Raw genomic sequence first — 20,916 nt, 5'->3', positions numbered from 1 at the left:
AGTATTTCAAAGAGAAGGATGAAAATTTTAAAGATAATGTGCAAGATGGGGACAAGACAGAGGTGTTGGATCACTTTGTGGGATAAGCTAAGAGCCACAGAACTCTGGAGGACTTGCAATTGAGGAAGATGGAACTGGAAGGCCAGAGAGGTGGGCATTGGATAAATCAAGCCTTGAGTTGTTGAAGGTGTAGAGGAGGGATTTGAAAGTTCAGAGGAGGCGGGTGAGGACAGTGTGGGTCAGGGGATGTGTCGGAGACGGAAGTAAATGTTCTATTTTGGGCCACGTCTGGGGTTTGAAGCTCAGATCAAGTCTGGCACTAAGGTCCTGCTTTTGTTTGAGTGAGTAGCTTTAGTTTACTTAAATTCTGTCAGTGTTGAGTTGAAGGAAACTCTGGCTCACCCACGACCTGATATTATTCAGGTCGTGTTATATATTTAACCCTTGATAACCTGTATCACACCACCACCAGAGGGCCTACCTGTTGGAGTTCCAAGGGATCCCAGCATCCCTTGGGAGCGCTGTATATAAGCAGACCACCACGAGTGACTTGCACTCTGGAGTCTTATTAAAGAAGCTAAGGTCACACTTACTCATTGCTCACAGTACTCAGTTTCATCCTTTATTATGAGCATATCAAGTAGCTGGGCAGTTAAAAAAAGAAAGACTTGCATTTATATAGCGCCTTTCATGACCACCAGACATCCCAGACAACTTTAAAGCCAATCAAGTACATTAGGAGTGTAGTCACTGTTATAATGTAAGAAATGCGGCCGCAAATTTGCGCATTGCAAACTCTCACAAACAGCAATGTGATAATGACCAAATAATCTGTTTTCTAGTAATGTTGATTGAGGGATAAATATTGGCCAGGACAACGGGATAACTCGCCTGCTCTTCTTCGAAATTGTGCCATGGGACCTTTTACGTCCACCTGAGAGCAGATGGGGCCTCAGTTTAACATCTCATCTGAAAGACGGCACCTCCGACAGTGCAGCACTCCCTCAGTATTGCATTGGAGTGTCAGCCTAGATTTTTGTGCTCAAGTCTGTGGAGTGGGACTTGAACCCATAAACTTCTGACTCCGAAGCAAGGGTGTTACCCACTGAGCCACAGCTGACACAGTACAAGACAGTTATGGAACTAAGGGTGAATGGGTCAAGGAGGCATCACATACAAAAGGAACCTATCTCCATAATTGTGGATGATATCGAAGAGGGGTGGATTATAGAAGAGGGATATAAATAATCAAGGAGCACCCTGCAGGTGATCAGTGGTGTTATTGTAGTCGGATGGGGGCATTGAGGAGAAGCGATAGAGAGGCTGGAATTGTCATCGATGGTGACTGCTCTTTAGAGCTTGAGGATAATGGGGAAGGCTCGCTTACCATGGTTTACCATGGTCATATTTACACAGGGTCTCATGCTGTCCAGCAAACAAAGGCAGCACCTGGTATCAAGTAGTTCAATCCATAAATTTCCAAGTTTGATTTCCATTCTTTTCTAAGTCAACTGATCTCAATAAGAGATGAGATATTTCACCAGCCTCAGAAGCCCCGTCCTGGGAAAGTGAAAAATTAGCCACCGTTTTCAGTTGTGAATGTTATCTAGTGGACCCGACTAAAAAGTGAAACTATTGATGCCCCCTTGGGCAAATAATGCATCAACGCTCATTAGTTTGGCCAGTACTTGGGAATGGCTGCCAGCACAAGATACTCTATGACTATTGATGGTATTTGTAATGATACCCCAGCAATAGCGCCTTCAGGAAAGGAAGCAGAACACTTGGTGGGAATGGATTTTCCTCTCGGCTGATAACCACAAGATTACAATATTCAAACGATCACCTAATATTGTTGAAGCAGTTCTCAGGTTAGAGTGGCTGCTTCCCGTATTTAAATGGCACGCGGAATCTAAAATGGATTGCAGCATGGGAATCATATGTCAGTATTTTAATGCTGGCACCTTCTCCTCCCAATATAGTTTGAAAATTTGGCTGCAGACTATTGAGAATTCCACAAACTTCAGGCTATGCTAGTACCTGGGGGAGGTTTCAGTATTGAGTTGTGAACAAATCCTCACATAGGTCAAGGATGACTGAAAATAGGAAAATATCAACAGATTTAGGCAAAATACTTGAGTTATTTAAACAGGGGTAAAACTGTAGAAAGCCCGAGGGCCAAAATTGCCTCCCAACTAAGATTCGGCGCACTAGCCGATCTTTAAGCTTTTTGGGCGGATCTTGCGCCGATATTCACCTCTTTGTTTTGTATTTCCGGTCAGGGTGGTGTTGAGGGGCGGAAGTGCCCTTGGATCGGGCCGGCCGCCCCATCGAGTCATTAGTGCGTCAGGGATGTGCCACTGCTGCGTCACAATGCCCCTCCCCATCAATTAAAGAGGAGAGCCGCTGTAAACTCTGCAAATAGTTTAGTTAGGCCCACTGGGCCACCAGGGAGAGTTTTGACTGGGCCATTGGGCCAAAGGGGATACCGGGCTGCCTGTTGGCCCCCGGCCCGGCCGAACCCGTGGCCACCATTGTCGGGCCGACCTTGGGGCAATTTCCCGCAGGGGTGGGAAAGGGGGTCGCCACAGGTCAGAAGGACGTCGGCACGGAAACCTATTCCTGCTTCTCCCGGCCCAGGGGCCATTTCTGATTGGTCGGCCCATCCCGTCTGCTCCTGGTCAGTAAGGCCTACCCACTCCATTACTGCCTCAAAGCGCTGGAGAAGTACCACCAATACTGCCTCTGTAAGATCCTGCAAATCCATTGGCAGGATAGTCGTACCAACGTCAGTATTCTCGCTCAGGCCAACATCCCCAGCTTCGAGCCACGCTCGATCAGCTCCGATGGCCGGGACACATCGTCCGCTTGCCCGACGCGAGGCTCCCAAAACAAGCGCCCAATGCAGAGCTCCAGACACGGCAAGCGAGTCCCAGGTGGGCAGAGGAAATGCTTCAAGGAGCCCCTCAAAGCCTCCTTGAAAAAGTGCAACATCCCCACCAACACCTGGGAATCCCTGGCCCAAGACCGCCCAAAGTGGAGGAAAAACATCTGGGAAGGCGCCGAACACGTTGAGTCTCTTCGACGGGAGCACGTGAAAGCCAAACGCAAACAGCGGAAGGAGCGCACGGCAACCTAAGCACCCCACCCATCCGTCCCTTCAACCACTGTCTGCCCCATCTTTGACAGAGAGTGTAGGTCCCGCTTCGGACTCATCAGTCACCAGGAACTCATATTAGTGTGGAAGCATGCCATCCTCCACTCCGAGGGACTGCCTAAGAAGAAGAGGTTTACAAGGCATACATATCTACATTGATATGCTTTTTCTCCATTATATATATATATGGGGAAATAAATTACTTCAGTGTAGATATGAACATCTTATAAACAGCTTGAGTAAGAGCAGATATTACTGTGAGTCAGAATTGATTGGCTGGAATCCCACTGTACAATGAGAGTAATTACTGTAAGTTAGTATTAGATTGCCCAGATATTCCACTGTACAGTGTGTGATTATGACTGAGAATCCGAATATGATTGTCCCAGGTGTCCCAGGCGGAGTTGACATTTCAGTTGAACAAAATCAAAAGGTGCAGCGTTTCCACATTGGAAAACTTGTCTGTATAACTGGAATAAAGTATCATGCAGCGTGACTCTGTTATCATCAACATTTAAAAAATTTATCTTATTGTGCTATATTTAGAAAAAGTGATGATACAAGGGGCAGAATATAATTATCACACAATTATTTTCTTCACTTTTGTTGCCGATATTCGCCTGCTGAAATTCCGAGGTGTGAGCCTGAATGGATTTTACTACATGTAACAGTGCAGAGGTGAACATGGTTCTGGGAATGCTATTCATTTTCTCTCTATGAATGTTGATTGATACTGTGAAAATGTTTGACTTCTATTATTGCTGTGGGACTGTTCAGACAGTACAAGGCTTAGTTTCATTAAACAGGAGAAATTGGAAGGTTGTAAGAAGCTGAAGCTTTCACTTTTTATTGCAATTATTAGTCTGAATCTGAGACAATATTTTAAGTTATTTTTGCTGTTTCCTCTGTCTGTCAGCTGTGCTCGGTGGTAGCACACTTGCTTCTGAGTCAGAAGATTGTGGGTTCAAGTCCCACTCCAGGAACTTGCGCTCTTAAATCTAGGCGACCACTTCAGTGCAGGGCTGAGGGAACGCTGCACTGTCAGAGGTGCCGTCTTTCGGATGAGATGTTAAACCGAGGCCCTGTCTGCTCTTTACGGTGGACATAAAAGATCCCATAGCATTATTTTGAAGAAGAGCAGGGGAGTTATCCCTGGTGTCCTGGCCAATATTTATCTCTCAATCAACATAACAAAAACAGATGATATGATCATTATCACATTGCAGTTTGTGGGAGCTTGCTGTACGCAAATTGCTGCCGCGTTTTCCACATTACAACAGTGACTCCATTTCAAAAGTACTTCATTGGCTGTAAAGTGCTTTGAGATATCTGGTGGTCGTAAAAAAACGCTATATAAATGCAAGTCTTTCTTTTTGTCTGTTTTACCTTGTCTTCCCTTCCCTTCCCTTCCCTTCCCTTCCCTTCCCTTCCCTTCCCTTCCCTTCCCTTCTCTTCCCTTCCCTTCCCTTCCTTCCCTCCCTTCCCTCCTTTCTTCCCTCCCTTCCTCACCAAATCCGACTCTGAATAAAAACTGTACAGCTCCTTCTCAATCATATCCCCATCGCCTCCTCTCTCCACTAACCCCAGGATTTTAAAACTAAGCTTCATACCTAACCGTAGCTTTTTGATTTATCTTGCCTTTTTTCCTACTTCTTTCAATCTTGCTGCTGCTCTGGAGTATGAGGTTTGATTCACCGAGATTTCTTTTATTACTTTCCATAAGTGCGAAGGTCATACTGTTTTCTGTCCGCAACATCTAGCCTGAAGCAATGTTCGCGTGTATCTAAAAAAGCAGAATCTGGATGGTTCATTGCAAGTGCATGGGCACATGAAATGGAAAACAGACTGTCTCAGGCTTGGTGCCAAGCCAAGAGTTCGATATAAGTGACCTCTGTGGATCCTGAATATCGGAGTTAAACAACTCCTAACTCATTACATTCTCTGTAACCACAATTCTCCATTTACACTAAATAGATAATTATGATTTCTTTGCTGATTAATTTAAATAATTGATTGTGCTTTCTCTATTAAAAACTCTCAGTTTTTTGAATGATTTGTCAATATACATATATTGCAGGATTTTTATGAGCCTTTTCATCATTGCCCAATGTCAAATAATCCGAATAAGAGATACGCCTCTAAGTTACATCTGAAACCTGTTTTTCTGTTTTCCTACAGATTGAGTGACATTGCAGGAATACCTTTGATCAGCAGTCGAAGGCTGGGCCTTCACTTCCATCCCAGGAGGGGGTTACACCATCATGTACCTGTCATGTTTGACTATTTCCACCTCTCAGTCATATCCGTTACAGTGCATGCATCGCTTGTTGCCTTACACCAGCCCTTGATAAGGTACAGTAGGATCGTGACTAAGAATCTACCATTACTTTCTACGTGTTTTAAAGAGATGTCTTACCAGAAAACCCATTGTATGGTTACTTAGTGCTGCAAACCAAAGCAATATGCCATGAGACACAACTGCTGCAGAGAAGAGGTTGAGGGACCTTAATTCACTGGTATGCCGAGAAGAGGCAGAACATAATTTTACACCTACTTATACCCTCACTATGAGATCCTAAACTCACCTGAGCACCAAACATAAGCACAGTACTCCTCTGTATGCAAATATCTGACAGAGGATGCTTCAGTCCTGGCCATTGACAGGCTTTGCCTTGTGGGCAAATGTGAAGCACTGTTGATTGAGGAAGCAAAATCATTTTTTTCAGTTAATTTCAGGAAAAACTCAAGCAAAGTCCTTCTTAAGGCAAAAGCAAGATCCAAGTTTGCATGAGCATACCTAGTTACTCATACCTCCCTTCCCATTGTGCCCCACTGTTGGTGATTCCAAATGTTGGTGCAGAGTAGAAGAAGCTTTACCCAGCATCTACCTGATGGTGTACCTGACCTGGGGAATATTTGAGTCCAAATTTGCTGCAAAAAAAAGTGGGAAGAAATGGGGGAAAATAAAACTTCCATTCTCAGTGCTGACATCCCTCAGCTAAACGAGCGTAAACAAATATCATCCCCCCCCCCCCACAAAAAGTGGAACAAGCTATATGAATTCTTCATTTTTACCAGCACTTTTTCTGTACCCTAGTTTTCCTCGACTAAGCAAGGGGTCGTGGCTTGGTAAAAGTGGTCAGGAGCTGGAACCGGATGCGTCTAATCTGACTCTTGAAAACCTCATGTTTGGCTCTAGCTACTACAAGCAGCTCACAGTCGAGGTAAGAGAGTCACCACTTCAGTTTTTCCTGGAGGCTGTTTTCCAGGGTCTCAGATACTTTGCCATATTCATGAGTTGGAACTACAGATCACTTCTCTCATATGCGTTTGCCTTTGCTGTTCATTTTTATGCAGTATCGTAATTATGAACACGTTGTATTATGATACGCTTTATTTCAATGCATCTATAAATAATAGATTGTTTTATTTCTCGATCAAATACTTAGACACGTGGAGAAGATTAAAGTTTACTTTAGAAAGTTTGAGTTTTATCAGAGCAGAGTTATGCAGCACCTTGATGAACTAAATCTAGATTTCCCTCTTGCTATTGAAACATAGAAATATAGAAATAGGTGCAGTAGTAGCCATTTGCCCCTTCGGGCCTGCACCGCTATTCAATAAGATCATGGCTGATCATTCCCTCAGTACCTCTTTCCTGCTTTCTCTCCATAACCCGTGATCCCCTTAGCCATAAGGGCCATATCTAACTCCCTCTTGAATATATCCAATGAATTGGCATCAACAACTCTCTGCGGCAGGGAATTCCACAGGTTAACAACTCTGAGTGAAAAAGTTTCTCCTCATCTCAGTCCGAAATGGCTTACCCCTTATCCTAAGACTATGTCCCCTGGTTCTGGACTTACATAAGAACATAAGAATTAGGAACAGGAGTAGGCCATCTAGCCTCTCGAGCCTGCTCTGCCATTCAACAAGATCATGGCTGATCTGGCTGTGGACTCAGCTCCACTTACCCGCCCGCTCCCCACAACCCTTAATTCCCTTATTGGTTAAAAATCTATCTATCTATCTGTGACTTGAATACATTCAATGAGCTAGCCTCAACTGCTTCCTTGGGCAGAGAATTCCACAGATTCACAACCCTCTGGGAGAAGAAATTCCTTCTCAACTCGGTTTTAAATTGGCTCCCCCGTATTTTGAGGCTGTGCCCCCTAGTTCTAGTCTCCCCAACCAGTGGAAACAACCTCTCTGCCTCTATCTTGTCTATCCCTTTCATTATTTTAAATATTTCTATAAGATCACCCCTCATCCTTCTGAACTCCAACGAGTAAAGACCCAGTCTACTCAATCTATCATCATAAGGTAACCCCCTCATCTCCGGAATCAGCCTAGTGAATCGTCTCTGTACCCCCTCCAAAGCCAGTATATCCTTCCTTAAGTAAGGCGACCAAAACTGCACGCAGTACTCCAGGTGCGGCCTCATCAATACCTTATACAGTTACAGAAGGACCTCCCTGCTTTTGTACTCCATCCCTCTCGCAATGAAGGCCAACATTACATTCGCCTTCCTGATTACCTGCTGCACCTGCAAACTAACTTTTTGGGATTCATGCACAAGGACCCCCAGGTCCCTCTGCACCGCAGCATGTTGTAATTTCTCCCCATTCAAATAATAATCTCTTTTTTTGTTTTTTTTCCCAAGGTGGATGACCTCACACTTTCCGACATTGTATTCCATCTGCCAAACCTTAGCCCATTCGCTTAACCTATCTAAATCTCTTTGCAGCCTCTCTTGTGTCCTCTACACAACCCGCTTTCCCACTAATCTTTGTGTCATCTGCAAATTTTGTTGCACTACACATGTCCCCTCTTCCAGGTCATCTATGTATATTGTAAACAGTTCTGGTCCCAGCACCGATCCCTGTGGCACACCACTAACAACCGATTTCCAACCCGAAAAGGACCCATTTATCCCGACTCTCTGCTTTCTGTTAGCCAGCCAATTCTCGATCCATGCTAATACATTTCCACTGATCCCGCGTACCTTTATCTTCTGCAGTAACCTTTTGTGTGGCACCTTATCGAATGGCTTTTGGAAATCTAAATACACCACATCCATCGGTACACCTCTATCTACCAGGCTCGTTATATCCTCAAAGAATTCCAGTAAATTAGTTAAACATGATTTCCCCTTCATGAATCCATGTTGCGTCTGCTTGATTGCACTATTCCTATCTAGATGTCCCGCTATTTCTTCCTTAATGATAGTTTCAAGCATTTTCCCCACTACAGATGTTAAACTAACTGGCCTACAGTTACCTGCCTTTTGTCTGCCCCCTTTTTTAAACAGAGGCGTTACATTAGCTGCTTTCCAATCCGCTGGTACCTCCCCAGAGCCCAGAGAATTTTGGTAGATTATAACGAATGCATCTGCTATAACTTCCGCCATCTCTTTTAATACCCTGGGATGCATTTCATCAGGACCAGGGGACTTGTCTATCTTGAGTCCCATTAGCCTGTCCAGCACTACCCCCCTAGTGATAGTGATTGTCTCCAGGTCCTCCCTTCCCACATTCCTGTGACCAGCAATTTCTGGCATGGTTTCTGTGTCTTCCACTGTGAAGACCGAAGCAAAATAATTGTTTAAGGTCTCAGCCATTTCCACATTTCCCATTATTAAATCCCCCTTCTCATCTTCTAAGGGACCAACATTTACTTTAGTCACTCTTTTCCGTTTTATATATCGGTAAAAGCTTTTACTATCCGTTTTTATGTTTTGTGCAAGTTTACCTTCGTAATCTATCTTTCCTTTCTTTATTGCTTTCTTAGTCATTCTTTGCTGTCGTTTAATATTTTCCCAATCTTCTATTTTCCCATTAACATTGGCCACCTTATATGCATTGGTTTTTAATTTGATACTCTCCTTAATTTCCCTGGTTATCCACGCCTGGTTATCCCTTCTCTTACCGCCCTTCTTTTTCATTGGAATATATTTTTGTTGAGCACTATGAAAGAGCTCCTTAAAAGTCCTCCACTGTTCCTCAATTGTGCCACCGTTTAGTCTGTGTTTCCAGTCTACTTTAGCCAACTCTGCACTCATCCCACTGTAGTCCCCTTTGTTTAAGCATAGTATGAGACACTACTTCCTCACCCTCAATCTGTATTACAAATTCAACCATACTGTGATCACTCATTCCAAGAGGATCTTTTACGAGGAGATCGTTTATTATTCCTGTCTCATTACAGAGGACCAGATCTAAGATAGCTTGATCCCTTGTAGGTTCTGTAACATACTGTTCTGAGAAACAATCCCGTATGCATTCTATGAATTCCTCCTCCAGGCTACCCTGTGCGATTTGATTTGACCAATCGATCTTCGCCAACATCGGGAACATTCTTCCCGCACCTAACCTCTCCAGTCCTGTCAGAATCTTATACGTTTATATGAGATCCCCTCTCATCCTTCTAAACTCCAGTGATTAAAGGCCCAGCTGAACCAGTCTCTCCTCATATGACAGTCTAGCCATCCCTGGAATCAGTCTGGTGAACCTTCGCTGCACTCCTTCAACAGCAAGAATGTCCTTCCTCAGATTTGGAGACCAAAACTGAACACAATATTCCAGGTGAGGCCTCACTTAGGCCCTGTACAGTGCAGTAAGACCTTCCTGCTCCTATACTCAAATCCGCTAGCTATGAAGGCCAACATACCATTTGCCACAGAGTGTTGTTAACCTGTGGAGTTCTCTACCACAGAGAGTTGTTGATGCCAGTTCGTTGGATATATTCAAGAGGGAGTTAGATATGGCCCTTACGGCTAAAGGGATCAAGGGATATGGAGAGAAAGCAGGAAAGGGGTACTGAGGTGAATGATTAGCTATGATCTTTTTGAATGGTGGTGCAGGTTCGAAGGGCCTAATGGCCTACTCCTGCACCTATTTTCTATGTTTCTATGTTTCTATGTTTCTATGCCGCCTTCACCACCTGCTGTACCTGCATGCCAACTTTCAATGACTGATGAACCATGACACCCAGGTCTTGTTGCAGCTCCCCTTTTCCTAATCTGCCGTCATTCAGATAATATTCTTCCTTCGTGATTTGCCCCCAAAATGGATAACCTCACATTTATCCACATTATACTGCATCTGCCATGCATTTGCCCACTCACCTAACCTGTCCAAGTCACCCTGCAGCCTCTTAGCGTCCTCCTCACAGCTCACAACGCCACCCAGTTTAGTGTCATCTGCAAACTTGGAGATATTACACTCAATTCCTTCATCTAAATCGTTAATGTATATTGTAAATAGCTGGGGTCCCAGCACTGAGCCCTGCGGCACTCCACTAGTAACTGCCTGCCATTCTGAAAAGGACCTGTTTATCCCGCTTCTCTGCTTCCTGTCTGCCAACCAGTTCTCTATCCACGTCAGTACATCACCCCAATACCATGCGCTTTGATTTTGCACACCAATCTCTTGTGCGGGACCTTGTCAAAAGCCTTTTGAAAGTCCAAATACACCACATCTGTCATGTTTGTAACCTTCACATAACTGTAACCTTTATGTAACAACACTGTACACTGTATGCACCTGAGTAATGCACACATTGACCACAGGGGGCGAACTTGTGGGAGACACTCCTCACGTAGTCATCCAGGTATATAAAGGGAGGTCCCACGCAGGGTCATCACTTCTTGGTCCTGGGAATAAACGTTCAGGTCACCTAGTGACCTTGCCTGCAGTACATGCCTCGTGTGATTCTATAGCAAGGTGTAAGGACACTACATTTGGCGACGAGAAACGGGAATCAACGACCCATGAGGATGGCCACCGGTAGCATCGAGAAACGGTACTGTGTCGGTGAGGACTGGGACGACTTCATTGAGAGGCTCCAGCAGAGCTTTGTCACGAAGGACTGGCTGGGAGAGGAATCGGTGGCAAGCGGAGGGCGCATCTACTGACCAGCTGTGGATCCATGACGTATGCGCTGATGAAAGACCTGCTCACATCCGAGAAGCCGGCGGACAAGTCCTTTGAAGAGCTCAGCACTCTGATCGGTGAGCACCTCAAACTGGCGAGCAGTATACACATGGCCCGGCACCGGTTCTATACACACCGGCGTCGGGAGGGACAAAGCATATCAGACTTCGTTGCGGACCTTCGGCGTTTAACCAGCCTCTGTAAGTTCACAGACGCCTGAAGTGGGGAGATGTTAAAGGATTTTTTCATTGAGGGCATTGGTCATGCCGGGATTTTCAGGAAGTTTATTGAGACCAAGGACTTGACTTTGGAAAGGGCAACGTTGATAGCTCAGACATTCATGGCAGGGGAAGAGGAGACCAAGATAATTTACGTGCACAGCCCTGGTTCCAACGTGGCGATGGACCAGGGAGTTAACGTTGTAAACGAGACTCAGAACCCCACAGGCAGGCAAGGGCAATTCGACACCGCCCAGGCAGCAACAGACTCTAGAGTGGGCCGGCAACAAAGACAATGGCAGGGGCATCAGCAATTCACGCCATCACAAGGGACAATGCATCCCGGGATGGGACCATTGACACTCAGGAACAGAGTGATCAGGAGTAATCAAAGAAACAATCAGAGAGGAATGCCTGCTAACAGTTCCTTTGTTCACAACAATCTCCGCTTATGCTGGAGGTGCAGTGGCAGACATACTGCAAAAACCTGTAAATTTCAACAATTTATGTGTAGAAACTGTAACTTCAAGGGACATCTGGCCAGAATATGCAGAAAGCCCGTAGCGAGGCTAGTTTACGAGGCAGAGGAACCAGACGAGGGGTGTGCAAGGCAGAGTGATGCTTGGGGGCAAGCTATGGATGCTGAAGTCCAGAGGGTTCATGTGGCAGACGTCTACAGCTCGTAGACCAAAACGCCAGCTATGATGATGAAAGTTCTATTAAATGGCATCCCGATACACATGGAGCTGGACACAGGAGCCAGCCAATCACTTACGAGTGCCCAACAATTTTAAAAACGATGGCCACACAAAGCTAACAGGCCCAAATTGGAACGCATTGACACGCAGCTACGGGCGTACACTAGAGAGATCATCCCAGTACTAGGCAGTGCAAATTTGGTGGTCTCATACAAAGAATCGGAGAACCGGCTGCCACTCTGGATTTTTCCGGGGAATGGTCCCGTGCTCTTGGGGAGGAGCTGGTTAGCCGAGATGAACTGGAAATGTGGGGATGTGCACGTCATTTCATCTGTGGAGCGAAATTCATGCTCACAGGTCCTACAGAAATTCGAGCCACTTTTTCAACCAGGTGTCGGGACCTTTAAGGGCACCAAAGTAGTGATACGCATCACCCCGGACGCCAGACCAGTGCACCACAAAGCCAGAGCCGTGCTGTATGTGATGCGTGAGAGAATTGAGAGTGAGTTGGACAGGCTGCTAAGAGACGGCATAATTTTGCCTGTTGAATTCAGTGACTGGGCAAGCCCCATCGTTCCTGTCCTTAAAGCGGATGGCTCGGTCAAGATTTGTGGTGACTACAAGGCCACCATCAACCGAGTGTCTTCCGCCATGTTCCAGAGGAACAGGGAAAGCTTGCTTAAATTCATCCCTGGAACAATCGTATTCCAAGATGACATCCTAATCACGGGTCAAGACACCGAGTAACACCTCCACAACTTGGAGGAGGTGCTATGCCGACTGGACCGGGTAGGCTTGCGACTAAAGAAGTCCAAGTGTGTGTTTTTGGCCCCAGGGGTCAAGTTTTTGGGTAGGAGGGTTGCTGCAGACGGGATCCGGCCTACCGAATCCAAAACGGAGGCAATTCGTCGCGTGCGCAGGCCCGGCAATACATCAGAGTTGCGTTCGTTTCTGGGACTGTTGAACTATTTCGGGAACTTACTGCCAAACATAAGTACATTGCTGGAGCTGCTACACGTGCTCCTGCGTAAAGGTTGCGATTGGTTTTGTGGGGACTGTCAGGTATGGGCTTTCAATTGGGCGCAGAACCTGCTTTGTTCTAATAAGTTATTGACCCTGTATGACCCCTGTAAGAAATTGGATTTGATATGCGATGCATCATTCTATGGGGTTGGGTGCGTGTTGCAGCAGAGTAATGGTGAGGGCCAACTCCAACCTGTGGCTTATGCCTCTAGGTCGTTCTCCCAAGCAGAAAGGGGTATGGGATGGTTGAAAAGGAAGCACTCGCATGTGTCTATGGGGTGAAAAAGATGCACCAGTACCTTTTCGGCAGAAGGTTCGAGTTAGAAATGGACCACAAACCGTTAACATCCCTGTTGTCTGACAGCAAGGCTGTCGATGCCAATGCATCAGGTCGCATACAGCGATGGGCTCTCATGCTGGCTACGTATGACTACACCATACGGCACCGGACAGGCACCGAAAATTGCGCTGACGCGCGCAGCAGGCTCCCACTGGCGACCATCGAGGGGGCGTTGGAGCAAAGTGCAGAGATGGTCATGGCCATTGAGGCTTTTGACACCGCAGGCTCTCCTATCACAGCCCGCCAGATCAAAATCTGGACCAACAGAGACCCCCTCCTATCCCTGATAAAGAAATGTGTCCTGACTGGGGATTGGGCACCCACACACGGAGCGTGCCCCGAGGTGGTCAGGCCGTTCCGCAGACGGATGGACGTACTCTCCATCCAAGCTGACTGCCTGCTATGCGGCAGCCATGTAGTCATGCCCCAGAAGGCCAGGGAGGCATTCATCAGGGAAAAAGAGTGGGAGAGCTATAGTGATAGGGGACTGTATTGTAAGGGGAATAGATAGGAGTTTCTGCGGCCGCAACCAAGACTCCAGGATGGGATGTTGCCTCCCTGGTGCAAGGGTCAAGGATTTCTCGGAGCGGCTGCAGAGCATTCTGGAGAGGGAGGGTGAGCAGCCAGTTGTCGTGGTACATGTAGGTACCAACGATACAGGTAAGAAGCGGGAAGAGGTCCAACAAGCTGAATTTAGGGAGCTAGAAGTTAAATGAAAAAGTAGGACCTGAAAGGTAGTAATCTCTGGGTTGCTACCAGTGCCACGTGCTAATCAGAGTAGAGGGAGCAGGATAGTTAGAATAAATACGTGGCTTGAGCAGTGGTGCAAGAGGGAGGGATTGAAATTCCTGGGACATTGGAACCAGTTCTGGGGGAAGTGGGACCTGTACAAAAGGGACGGTCTGCACTTGGGCAGGACTGGAACTGATGTCCTGGGGGTAACATTTGCTAATGCAGTTCGGGAGTGTTTAAGCTAATATGGCAGGGGGATGGGAATCTATGCAGCGAGACAGGGCGAGGTAATATGGAGTCAGAAACAGATGGTAGAGAGGTAAAAAGCAATAGTGGAAGGCTGAGTAAACAAAGGCAAGAAACAAAAAGGGCCACACTACAACATCATTCTAAAAGGACAAAGGTGTTAAAAAAAATCAAGCCTGAAGGCTTTGTGTCTTAATGCAAGAAGCATCCGTAATAAGATGGATGAATTAATTGTGTAAATAGATGTTAACAGATATGATGTGATTGGGATTACAGAGATTTGGCTCCAGGATGTTCAGGGCTGGGAGCTCAACATCCAAGGGTATTCAACATTCAGGAAGGATAGAGTAAAAGGAAAAGGAGGTGGGGTAGCATTGCTGGTTAAAGAGGAGATTAATGCATTGGTAAGGAAGAACATTAGCTTGGATGATGTGGAATCTATATGGGTAGAGCTGCAGAACATCAAAGGGCAAAAAACGTTAGTGGGAATTGTGTACAGACCTTCAAACAGTAGTAGTGATGTTGGGGAGGGCATCAAACATGAAATTAGGAGTGCATGCAATAAAGGTGCATCAGTTATCATGGGTGACTTTAATATGCATATAGATTGGGCTAACCAAACTGGAAGCAATACGGTGGAGGAGGATTTCCTGGAGTGCATAAGGGATGGTTTTCTCGACCAATATGTCGAGGAACCAACTAGGGGGGAGGCCAGCTTAGACTGGGTGTTGTGTAATGAGAGAGGCTTAATTAGCAATCTCGTTGTGCGAGGACCCTTGGGGAAGAGTGACCATAATATGGTGGAATTCTGCATTAGGATGGAGAATGAAACAGTTAATTCAGAGACCATGGTCCAGAACTTAAAGAAGGGTAACTTTGAAGGTATGAGGCGTGAATTGGCTAGGATAGATTGGCGAATGATACTTAAGGGGTTGCCAGTGGATGGGCAATGGCAGACATTTAGAGACCGCATGGATGAACTACAACAATTGTACATCGCTGTCTGGCGTAAAAATAAAAAAGGGAAGGTGGCTCAACCGTGGCTATCAAGGGAAATCAGGGATAGTATTAAAGCCAAGGAAGTGGCATACAAATTGGCCAGAAATAGGAGCGAACCCGGGGACTGGGAGAAATTTAGAACTCAACAGAGGAGGACAAAGGGTTTGATTAGGGCAGGGAAAATAGAGTACGAGAGGAAGCTTGCAGTGAACATTAAAACGGGCTGCAAAAGCTTCTATAGATATGTAAAGAGGAAAAGGTTAGTAAAGACAAACCTAGGTCCCCTGCAGCAAGAATCAGGGGAAGTCATAACGGGGAACAAAGAAATGGCAGACCAATTGAACAAGTACTTTGGTTCGGTATTCACTAAGGAGGACACAAACAACCTTCCGGATATAAAAGGGGTCAGAGGGTCTAGTAAGAAGGAGGAACTGAGGGAAATCCTTATTAGTCGGGAAATTGTGTTGGGGAAATTGATGGGATTGAAGGCCGATAAATCCCCAGGGCCTGATGGCCTGCATCCCAGAGTACTTAAGGAGGTGGCCTTGGAAATAGCAGATGCATTTCCAGTCATTTTCCAACATTCCATAGACTCTGGATCAGTTCCTGTGGAGTAGAGGGTAGCCAATGTAACCCCACTTTTTAAAAAAGGAGGGAGAGAGAAAACAGGGAATTATAGACCAGTCAGCCTGACATCAGTCGTGGGTAAAATGATGGAATCAATTATTAAGGATGACATAGCAGCGCATTTGGAAAGAGGTGACATGATAGGTCCAAGTCAGCATGGATTTGTGAAAGGGAAATCATGCTTGACAAATCTTCTGGAATTTTTTGAGGATGTTTGAGTAGAGTGGACAAGGGAGAACCAGTTGATGTGGTGTATTTGGACTTTCAGAAGGCTTTCGACAAGGTCCCACACAAGAGATTAATGTGCAAAGTTAAAGCACATGGGATTGGAGGTAGTGTGCTGACGTGGATTGAGAACTGGTTGGCAAACAGGAAGCAAAGGGTAGGAGAAAATGGGGACTTTTCAGAATGGCAGGCAGTGACTAGTGGGGTACCGCAAAGTTCTGTGCTGGGGCCCCAGCTGTTTACATTGTACATTAATGATTTAGATGAGGGGATTAAATGTAGTATCTCCAAGTTTGCGGATGACACTAAGTTGGGTGGCAGTGTGAGCTGCGAGGAGGATGCTATGAGGCTGCAGAGTGACTTGGATAGGTTAGGTGAGTGGGCAAATGCATGGCAGATGAAGTATGAAGTACTTTGGTGGTAAAAACAGAGAGACAGACTATTATCTGGATGGTGACAGATTAGGAAAAGGGGAGGTGCAACGAGACCTGGGTGTCATGGTACATCAGTCATTGAAGGTTGGCATGCAGGTACAGCAGGCGGTTAAGAAAGCAAATGGCATGTTGGCCTTCATAGCGAAGGGATTTGAGTTCAGGGGCAGGACTTGTTACTGCAGTTATACAGGGCCTTGGTGAGGCCACACCTGGAGTATTGTGTCCAGTTTTGGTCTCCTAACTTGAGGAAGGACATTCTTGCTATTGAGGGAGTGCAGTGAAGGTTCACCAGACTGACATATCAAGAAAGACTGGATCAACTGGGCTTGTATTCACTGGAGTTCAGAAGAATAAGAGGGGATCTCATAGAAAAACGTTTAAAATTCTGACGGGTTTAGACAGGTTAGATGCAGGAAGAATGTTCCCAATGTTGGGGAAGTCCAGAACCAGGGGTCACAGTCTAAGGATAAGGGGTAAGCCATTTAGGACCGAGATGAGGTGAAACTTCTTCACCCAGAGAGTGGTGAACCTGTGGAATTCTCTACCACAGAAAGTTGTTGAAGCCAATTCACTAAATATATTCAAAAAGGAGTTAGATGTAGTCCTTTCTACTAGGGAGATCAAGGGGTATGATGAGAAAGCAGGAATGGGGTACTGAAGTTGCATGTTCAGCCATGAACTCATTGAATGGCGGTGCAGGCTCGAAGGGCCGAATGGCCTACTCCTGCATCTATTTTCTATGTTTTTAATTCCACAGCGAGCACCCAGGCATCGTGCTAATGAAGGCCATTGCCTGGTCACATGTATGGTGGCCAGGAATTGACTCAGACCTGGAACACTGGGTTCGCAGCTGCACGACGTGTGCTCAGCAGGGAAATGCCCCCAGGGAGGCCCCACTCAGTCCATGGCCCTGGCCCACCAGGCCATGGTCACATATTCACGTAGACTACGTGGGCCCGTTCATGGGATAAATGTTCCTGATTGTTGTCGATGCATACTTGAAATGGATCGAGTGCATCATATTGAATTCGTGCACGACATTAACCACTGTGGAGAGTCTGCGTACGGTCTTTGCGACCCACGACTTGCCGGACATCCTGGTTAGCGATAATGGCCCGTGTTTCACTAGCTATGAATTCCAAGAGTTTATGTCGGGTAATGGTATCAAACACTTCAGGACAGCACCGTTCAAGCTGGCTTCCAATGGCCATGCGGAACGTGCGTTTCAAATCATAAAACAGGTCATGCTCCGGATTCAAGGACCCTCCCTTCAGTACCACCTCCTGCTGGCCTATAGGTCCCGCCCGCATTCACTCACTGGAGTCCCGCCCGAGGAACTACTCATGAAACACATGCTTAAAACGCGGCTGTCCCTCATTCATCCAGCTCTGTCAGACATTGTTGAGGGCAAGCGCCAGTCCCAAATCGAGTGCCATGATCGCAACTCAGTGGGGAGATGCATAGAAATTGATGACCCTGTATTCGTTCTCAATCATGCTTTGGGACCCAAGTGGCTTGAGGGTACTGTAATTGGCAAAGAGGTGAACAGGGTCATAGTGGTCAGACTTAACAATAGGCAGATATGCTGCAAACATCTGGACCAAGTAAAGAAAAGGTTCAGCATGGACACTGAGGAACCTGAGGAAGATCATAAGATGCTACCCACACCACTGCCAGAGAACGAGCAACAAGGACATTCACCAGCATGCACAGTCGCTGCGGCCAGCCCGGACAGGCCGGAATCACCTCAGGCGACAGAGGTGCATGCCAAGGCCTAACCACCAGAGCCCCAACTGCGGCGCTCCACGAGAGAGCGTCGACCGCCTGAAAGACGTTTGGGGGAGGTGATATCATGTTTGTAACCTTCACATAACTGTAACCTTTATGTAACAACACTGTACACTGTATACACCTGAGTAATGTACACCTTGACCACAGGGGGTGAACTTGTGGGAGACATTCCTCATCTAGTCATCCAGGTGTATAAAAGGAGGTCCCACGCAGTGTCATCACTTCTTGGTCCTGGGAATAAACGTTCAGGTCTCGTAGTGACCTTGTCTGCAGTACATGCCTCATGTGATTCTATAGCAAGATGTAAGGACACCACAACATCCACTGGTTCTCCCTTGTCCACTCTGCTAGTTACATCCTCAAAAAATTCCAGAAGATTCGTCGAGCATGATTTGCCTTTCATAAATCCATGCTGACTTGGACCAATCCTGTCACTGCTTTCCAAATGCGTTGCTATTTCATCCATAATGATTGATTCCAACATTTTCCCCACTACTGATGTCAGGCTAACTGGTCTATAATTATCCGTTTTCTCTCTCCCTCCTTTTTTAAAAAGTGGTGTTATATTAGCTACCCTCCAGTCCATAGGAAATCATCCAGAGTCAATATTGAGTTCCTGATTGCATTCCAGGTGTTCTCCATAATAGTAGGAATGCTCGCAAGATTCACTCCTTTATTAAAAGGGTCCCGATAGCAAGAATTCCACTTTAAAATAACTTGAAAAAGGGGTTACACTGTCACAAAATGTTAATAAGCAATTATTATCATAGAATCATAGAAATTTACGGCACAGAAAGAGGCCATTTCGGCCTATCATGTCCATGCTGGCCGACAAACAGCTATCCAGCTTAATCCCACTTTCCAGCTCTTGGTCCATAGCCGTGCAGGTTACGGCACTTCAAGTGCACATCCAGGCACCCTTTAAATGTGATGAGGGTTTCTGCCTCTACTGCCTTTTGAGTGCCAAACCCCCACCACCCTCAGGGTAAAGAAATTTCCCCTCGTATCTCCTCTAAACCTCTTACCAATTACTTTAAATCGATGTTCCCTGGTTGTTGACCCCTCTGCCAGGGAAATAGGTCCTTTCTATCCACTATATCTAGGCCCTACTATTGCTACTGTTCCTTTTCCAATTTCCTTATCCTTTCTAAAGACCTTATAACCTGCAATATTTATCTCCCAATCATGTCCTGTCCATCATAGCCAGGTCTTAGTGATGGCCACTATTTCACACCCTTTTAGCTGAATTTGCACTTCTAATTCACTTGTTTTATTTATCATGCTACGTGCATTAATGGAGAGAACTTTTAATTTGGGCAATAGGTGCTGTAAATTAACAAGGAATATAAAAAACAGATTGTAAGAGCTTCTATAAGGATGTAACTATGAGGAGATATGAAGGAAGTAAGGATCTAATGAGAGTGAGGAACTTATAAAATTCTAAGAGGGTTTGACAAGGTAGATGCTGAGCGGTTGTTTCCCCTGGCTGGAGAGTCTCGAACTAGCAGGTATAGTCTCAGGATAAAGAGTTGGCTATTTAGGACTGAGATGAGGAGACATTTCTTCACTCAGACGCTTGTGAAAGGAAATTATGGAGCATGGAGCCTCGGCAGCTGAAGGCAAGGCTGCCAATGGTGGGGTGGAGGGGAGGGGGCAGCAGGATGCAGAAGATACCAGAGGAAGAAAAATGGAGAGTTTGGACAAATGGAGGTTGTAGAGCTGGTAACCGGGATAGGACATGGCAGGAAGGGATTTAAACATAAGCATGAGCATTTTAAATTTGATATGTTATGTGACTAACGTAGGTCAGCATGCACAGTGATAATGGGCAAGTGCAGCAGAATAAGATCTACTTCTGTCAGCAGAGGTTTGGATGAGCTGAAGTTTATCGTGGAATGGAGGTTGGCCAAGGGAGCATTGGAATAGTCAAGGCTGGAGCGCTGCACAGCTTGAACGGAACGCTGAGGATAGCTCATTCAAAACTGTATGTTAGACAAGCTTTCTTTCTTAGGTCCAAAGTGGATGAAGGGGATGTGTGGTCGGAAGCTTAGTTAAAGAGACAAATAGGACTGTGAGATTTCAAACAGTTAGGTTCAATCTTTAACAGTGGCTGAGGAGGAGGATGGAATCAGTGTTAAATAAAACGCAGTGGTTGTGAACAGTCTGGTTCAGGCATTGTCCAAGGTATGGGTGTGGACAGTTTGGGAAGAGTACAGATTTTGTAGCAAGACCTGAAGGTGATGTCTTTGGTGTTCCCAATGTTTAGCTGGAGGAAATTATAGCCAATGTTCCCTTTAATTTTCTTTTTAAGTGTGCGGTGCATTTAACGAGTTGCGTGGCCCATTCAAAATGTGTGGAGTTTCCTATTTAAAAATGATGAGCTGAGCCGGTGGCGGGGGAGCTGCAGAGAGCCACGGGGGGAGCTGCAGAGAGCCACGTGGGGGAGCTGCAGAGAGCCACGGGGAAGAGCTGCAGAGAGCCACGGGGGCGAG

At 46.0% G+C, this 20,916-nt stretch overlaps 1 protein-coding gene across 7 annotated transcripts in view; it reads left to right on the top strand.

Moving 5' to 3' along the window:
- Positions 1-20,916, top strand: part of fam135b (family with sequence similarity 135 member B) — a 528,209-nt gene that overhangs the window by 337,281 nt on the left and 170,012 nt on the right. For all 7 annotated transcript variants that reach the window (XM_070895461.1, XM_070895487.1, XM_070895479.1 and 4 more), the window contains 2 exons: positions 5,336-5,509; positions 6,255-6,381. In XM_070895461.1, the coding sequence (XP_070751562.1) occupies positions 5,336-5,509; positions 6,255-6,381 (301 nt within the window). The remainder of the gene's footprint in view (positions 1-5,335; positions 5,510-6,254; positions 6,382-20,916) is intronic.

Source organism: Pristiophorus japonicus, chromosome 1 (assembly GCF_044704955.1).
Source record: "Pristiophorus japonicus isolate sPriJap1 chromosome 1, sPriJap1.hap1, whole genome shotgun sequence".
Taxonomy (NCBI): domain Eukaryota; kingdom Metazoa; phylum Chordata; class Chondrichthyes; family Pristiophoridae; genus Pristiophorus; species Pristiophorus japonicus.
Note: the sequence above shows the minus strand (reverse complement) of the source record. Positions and strands in the feature narration are given on the sequence as shown.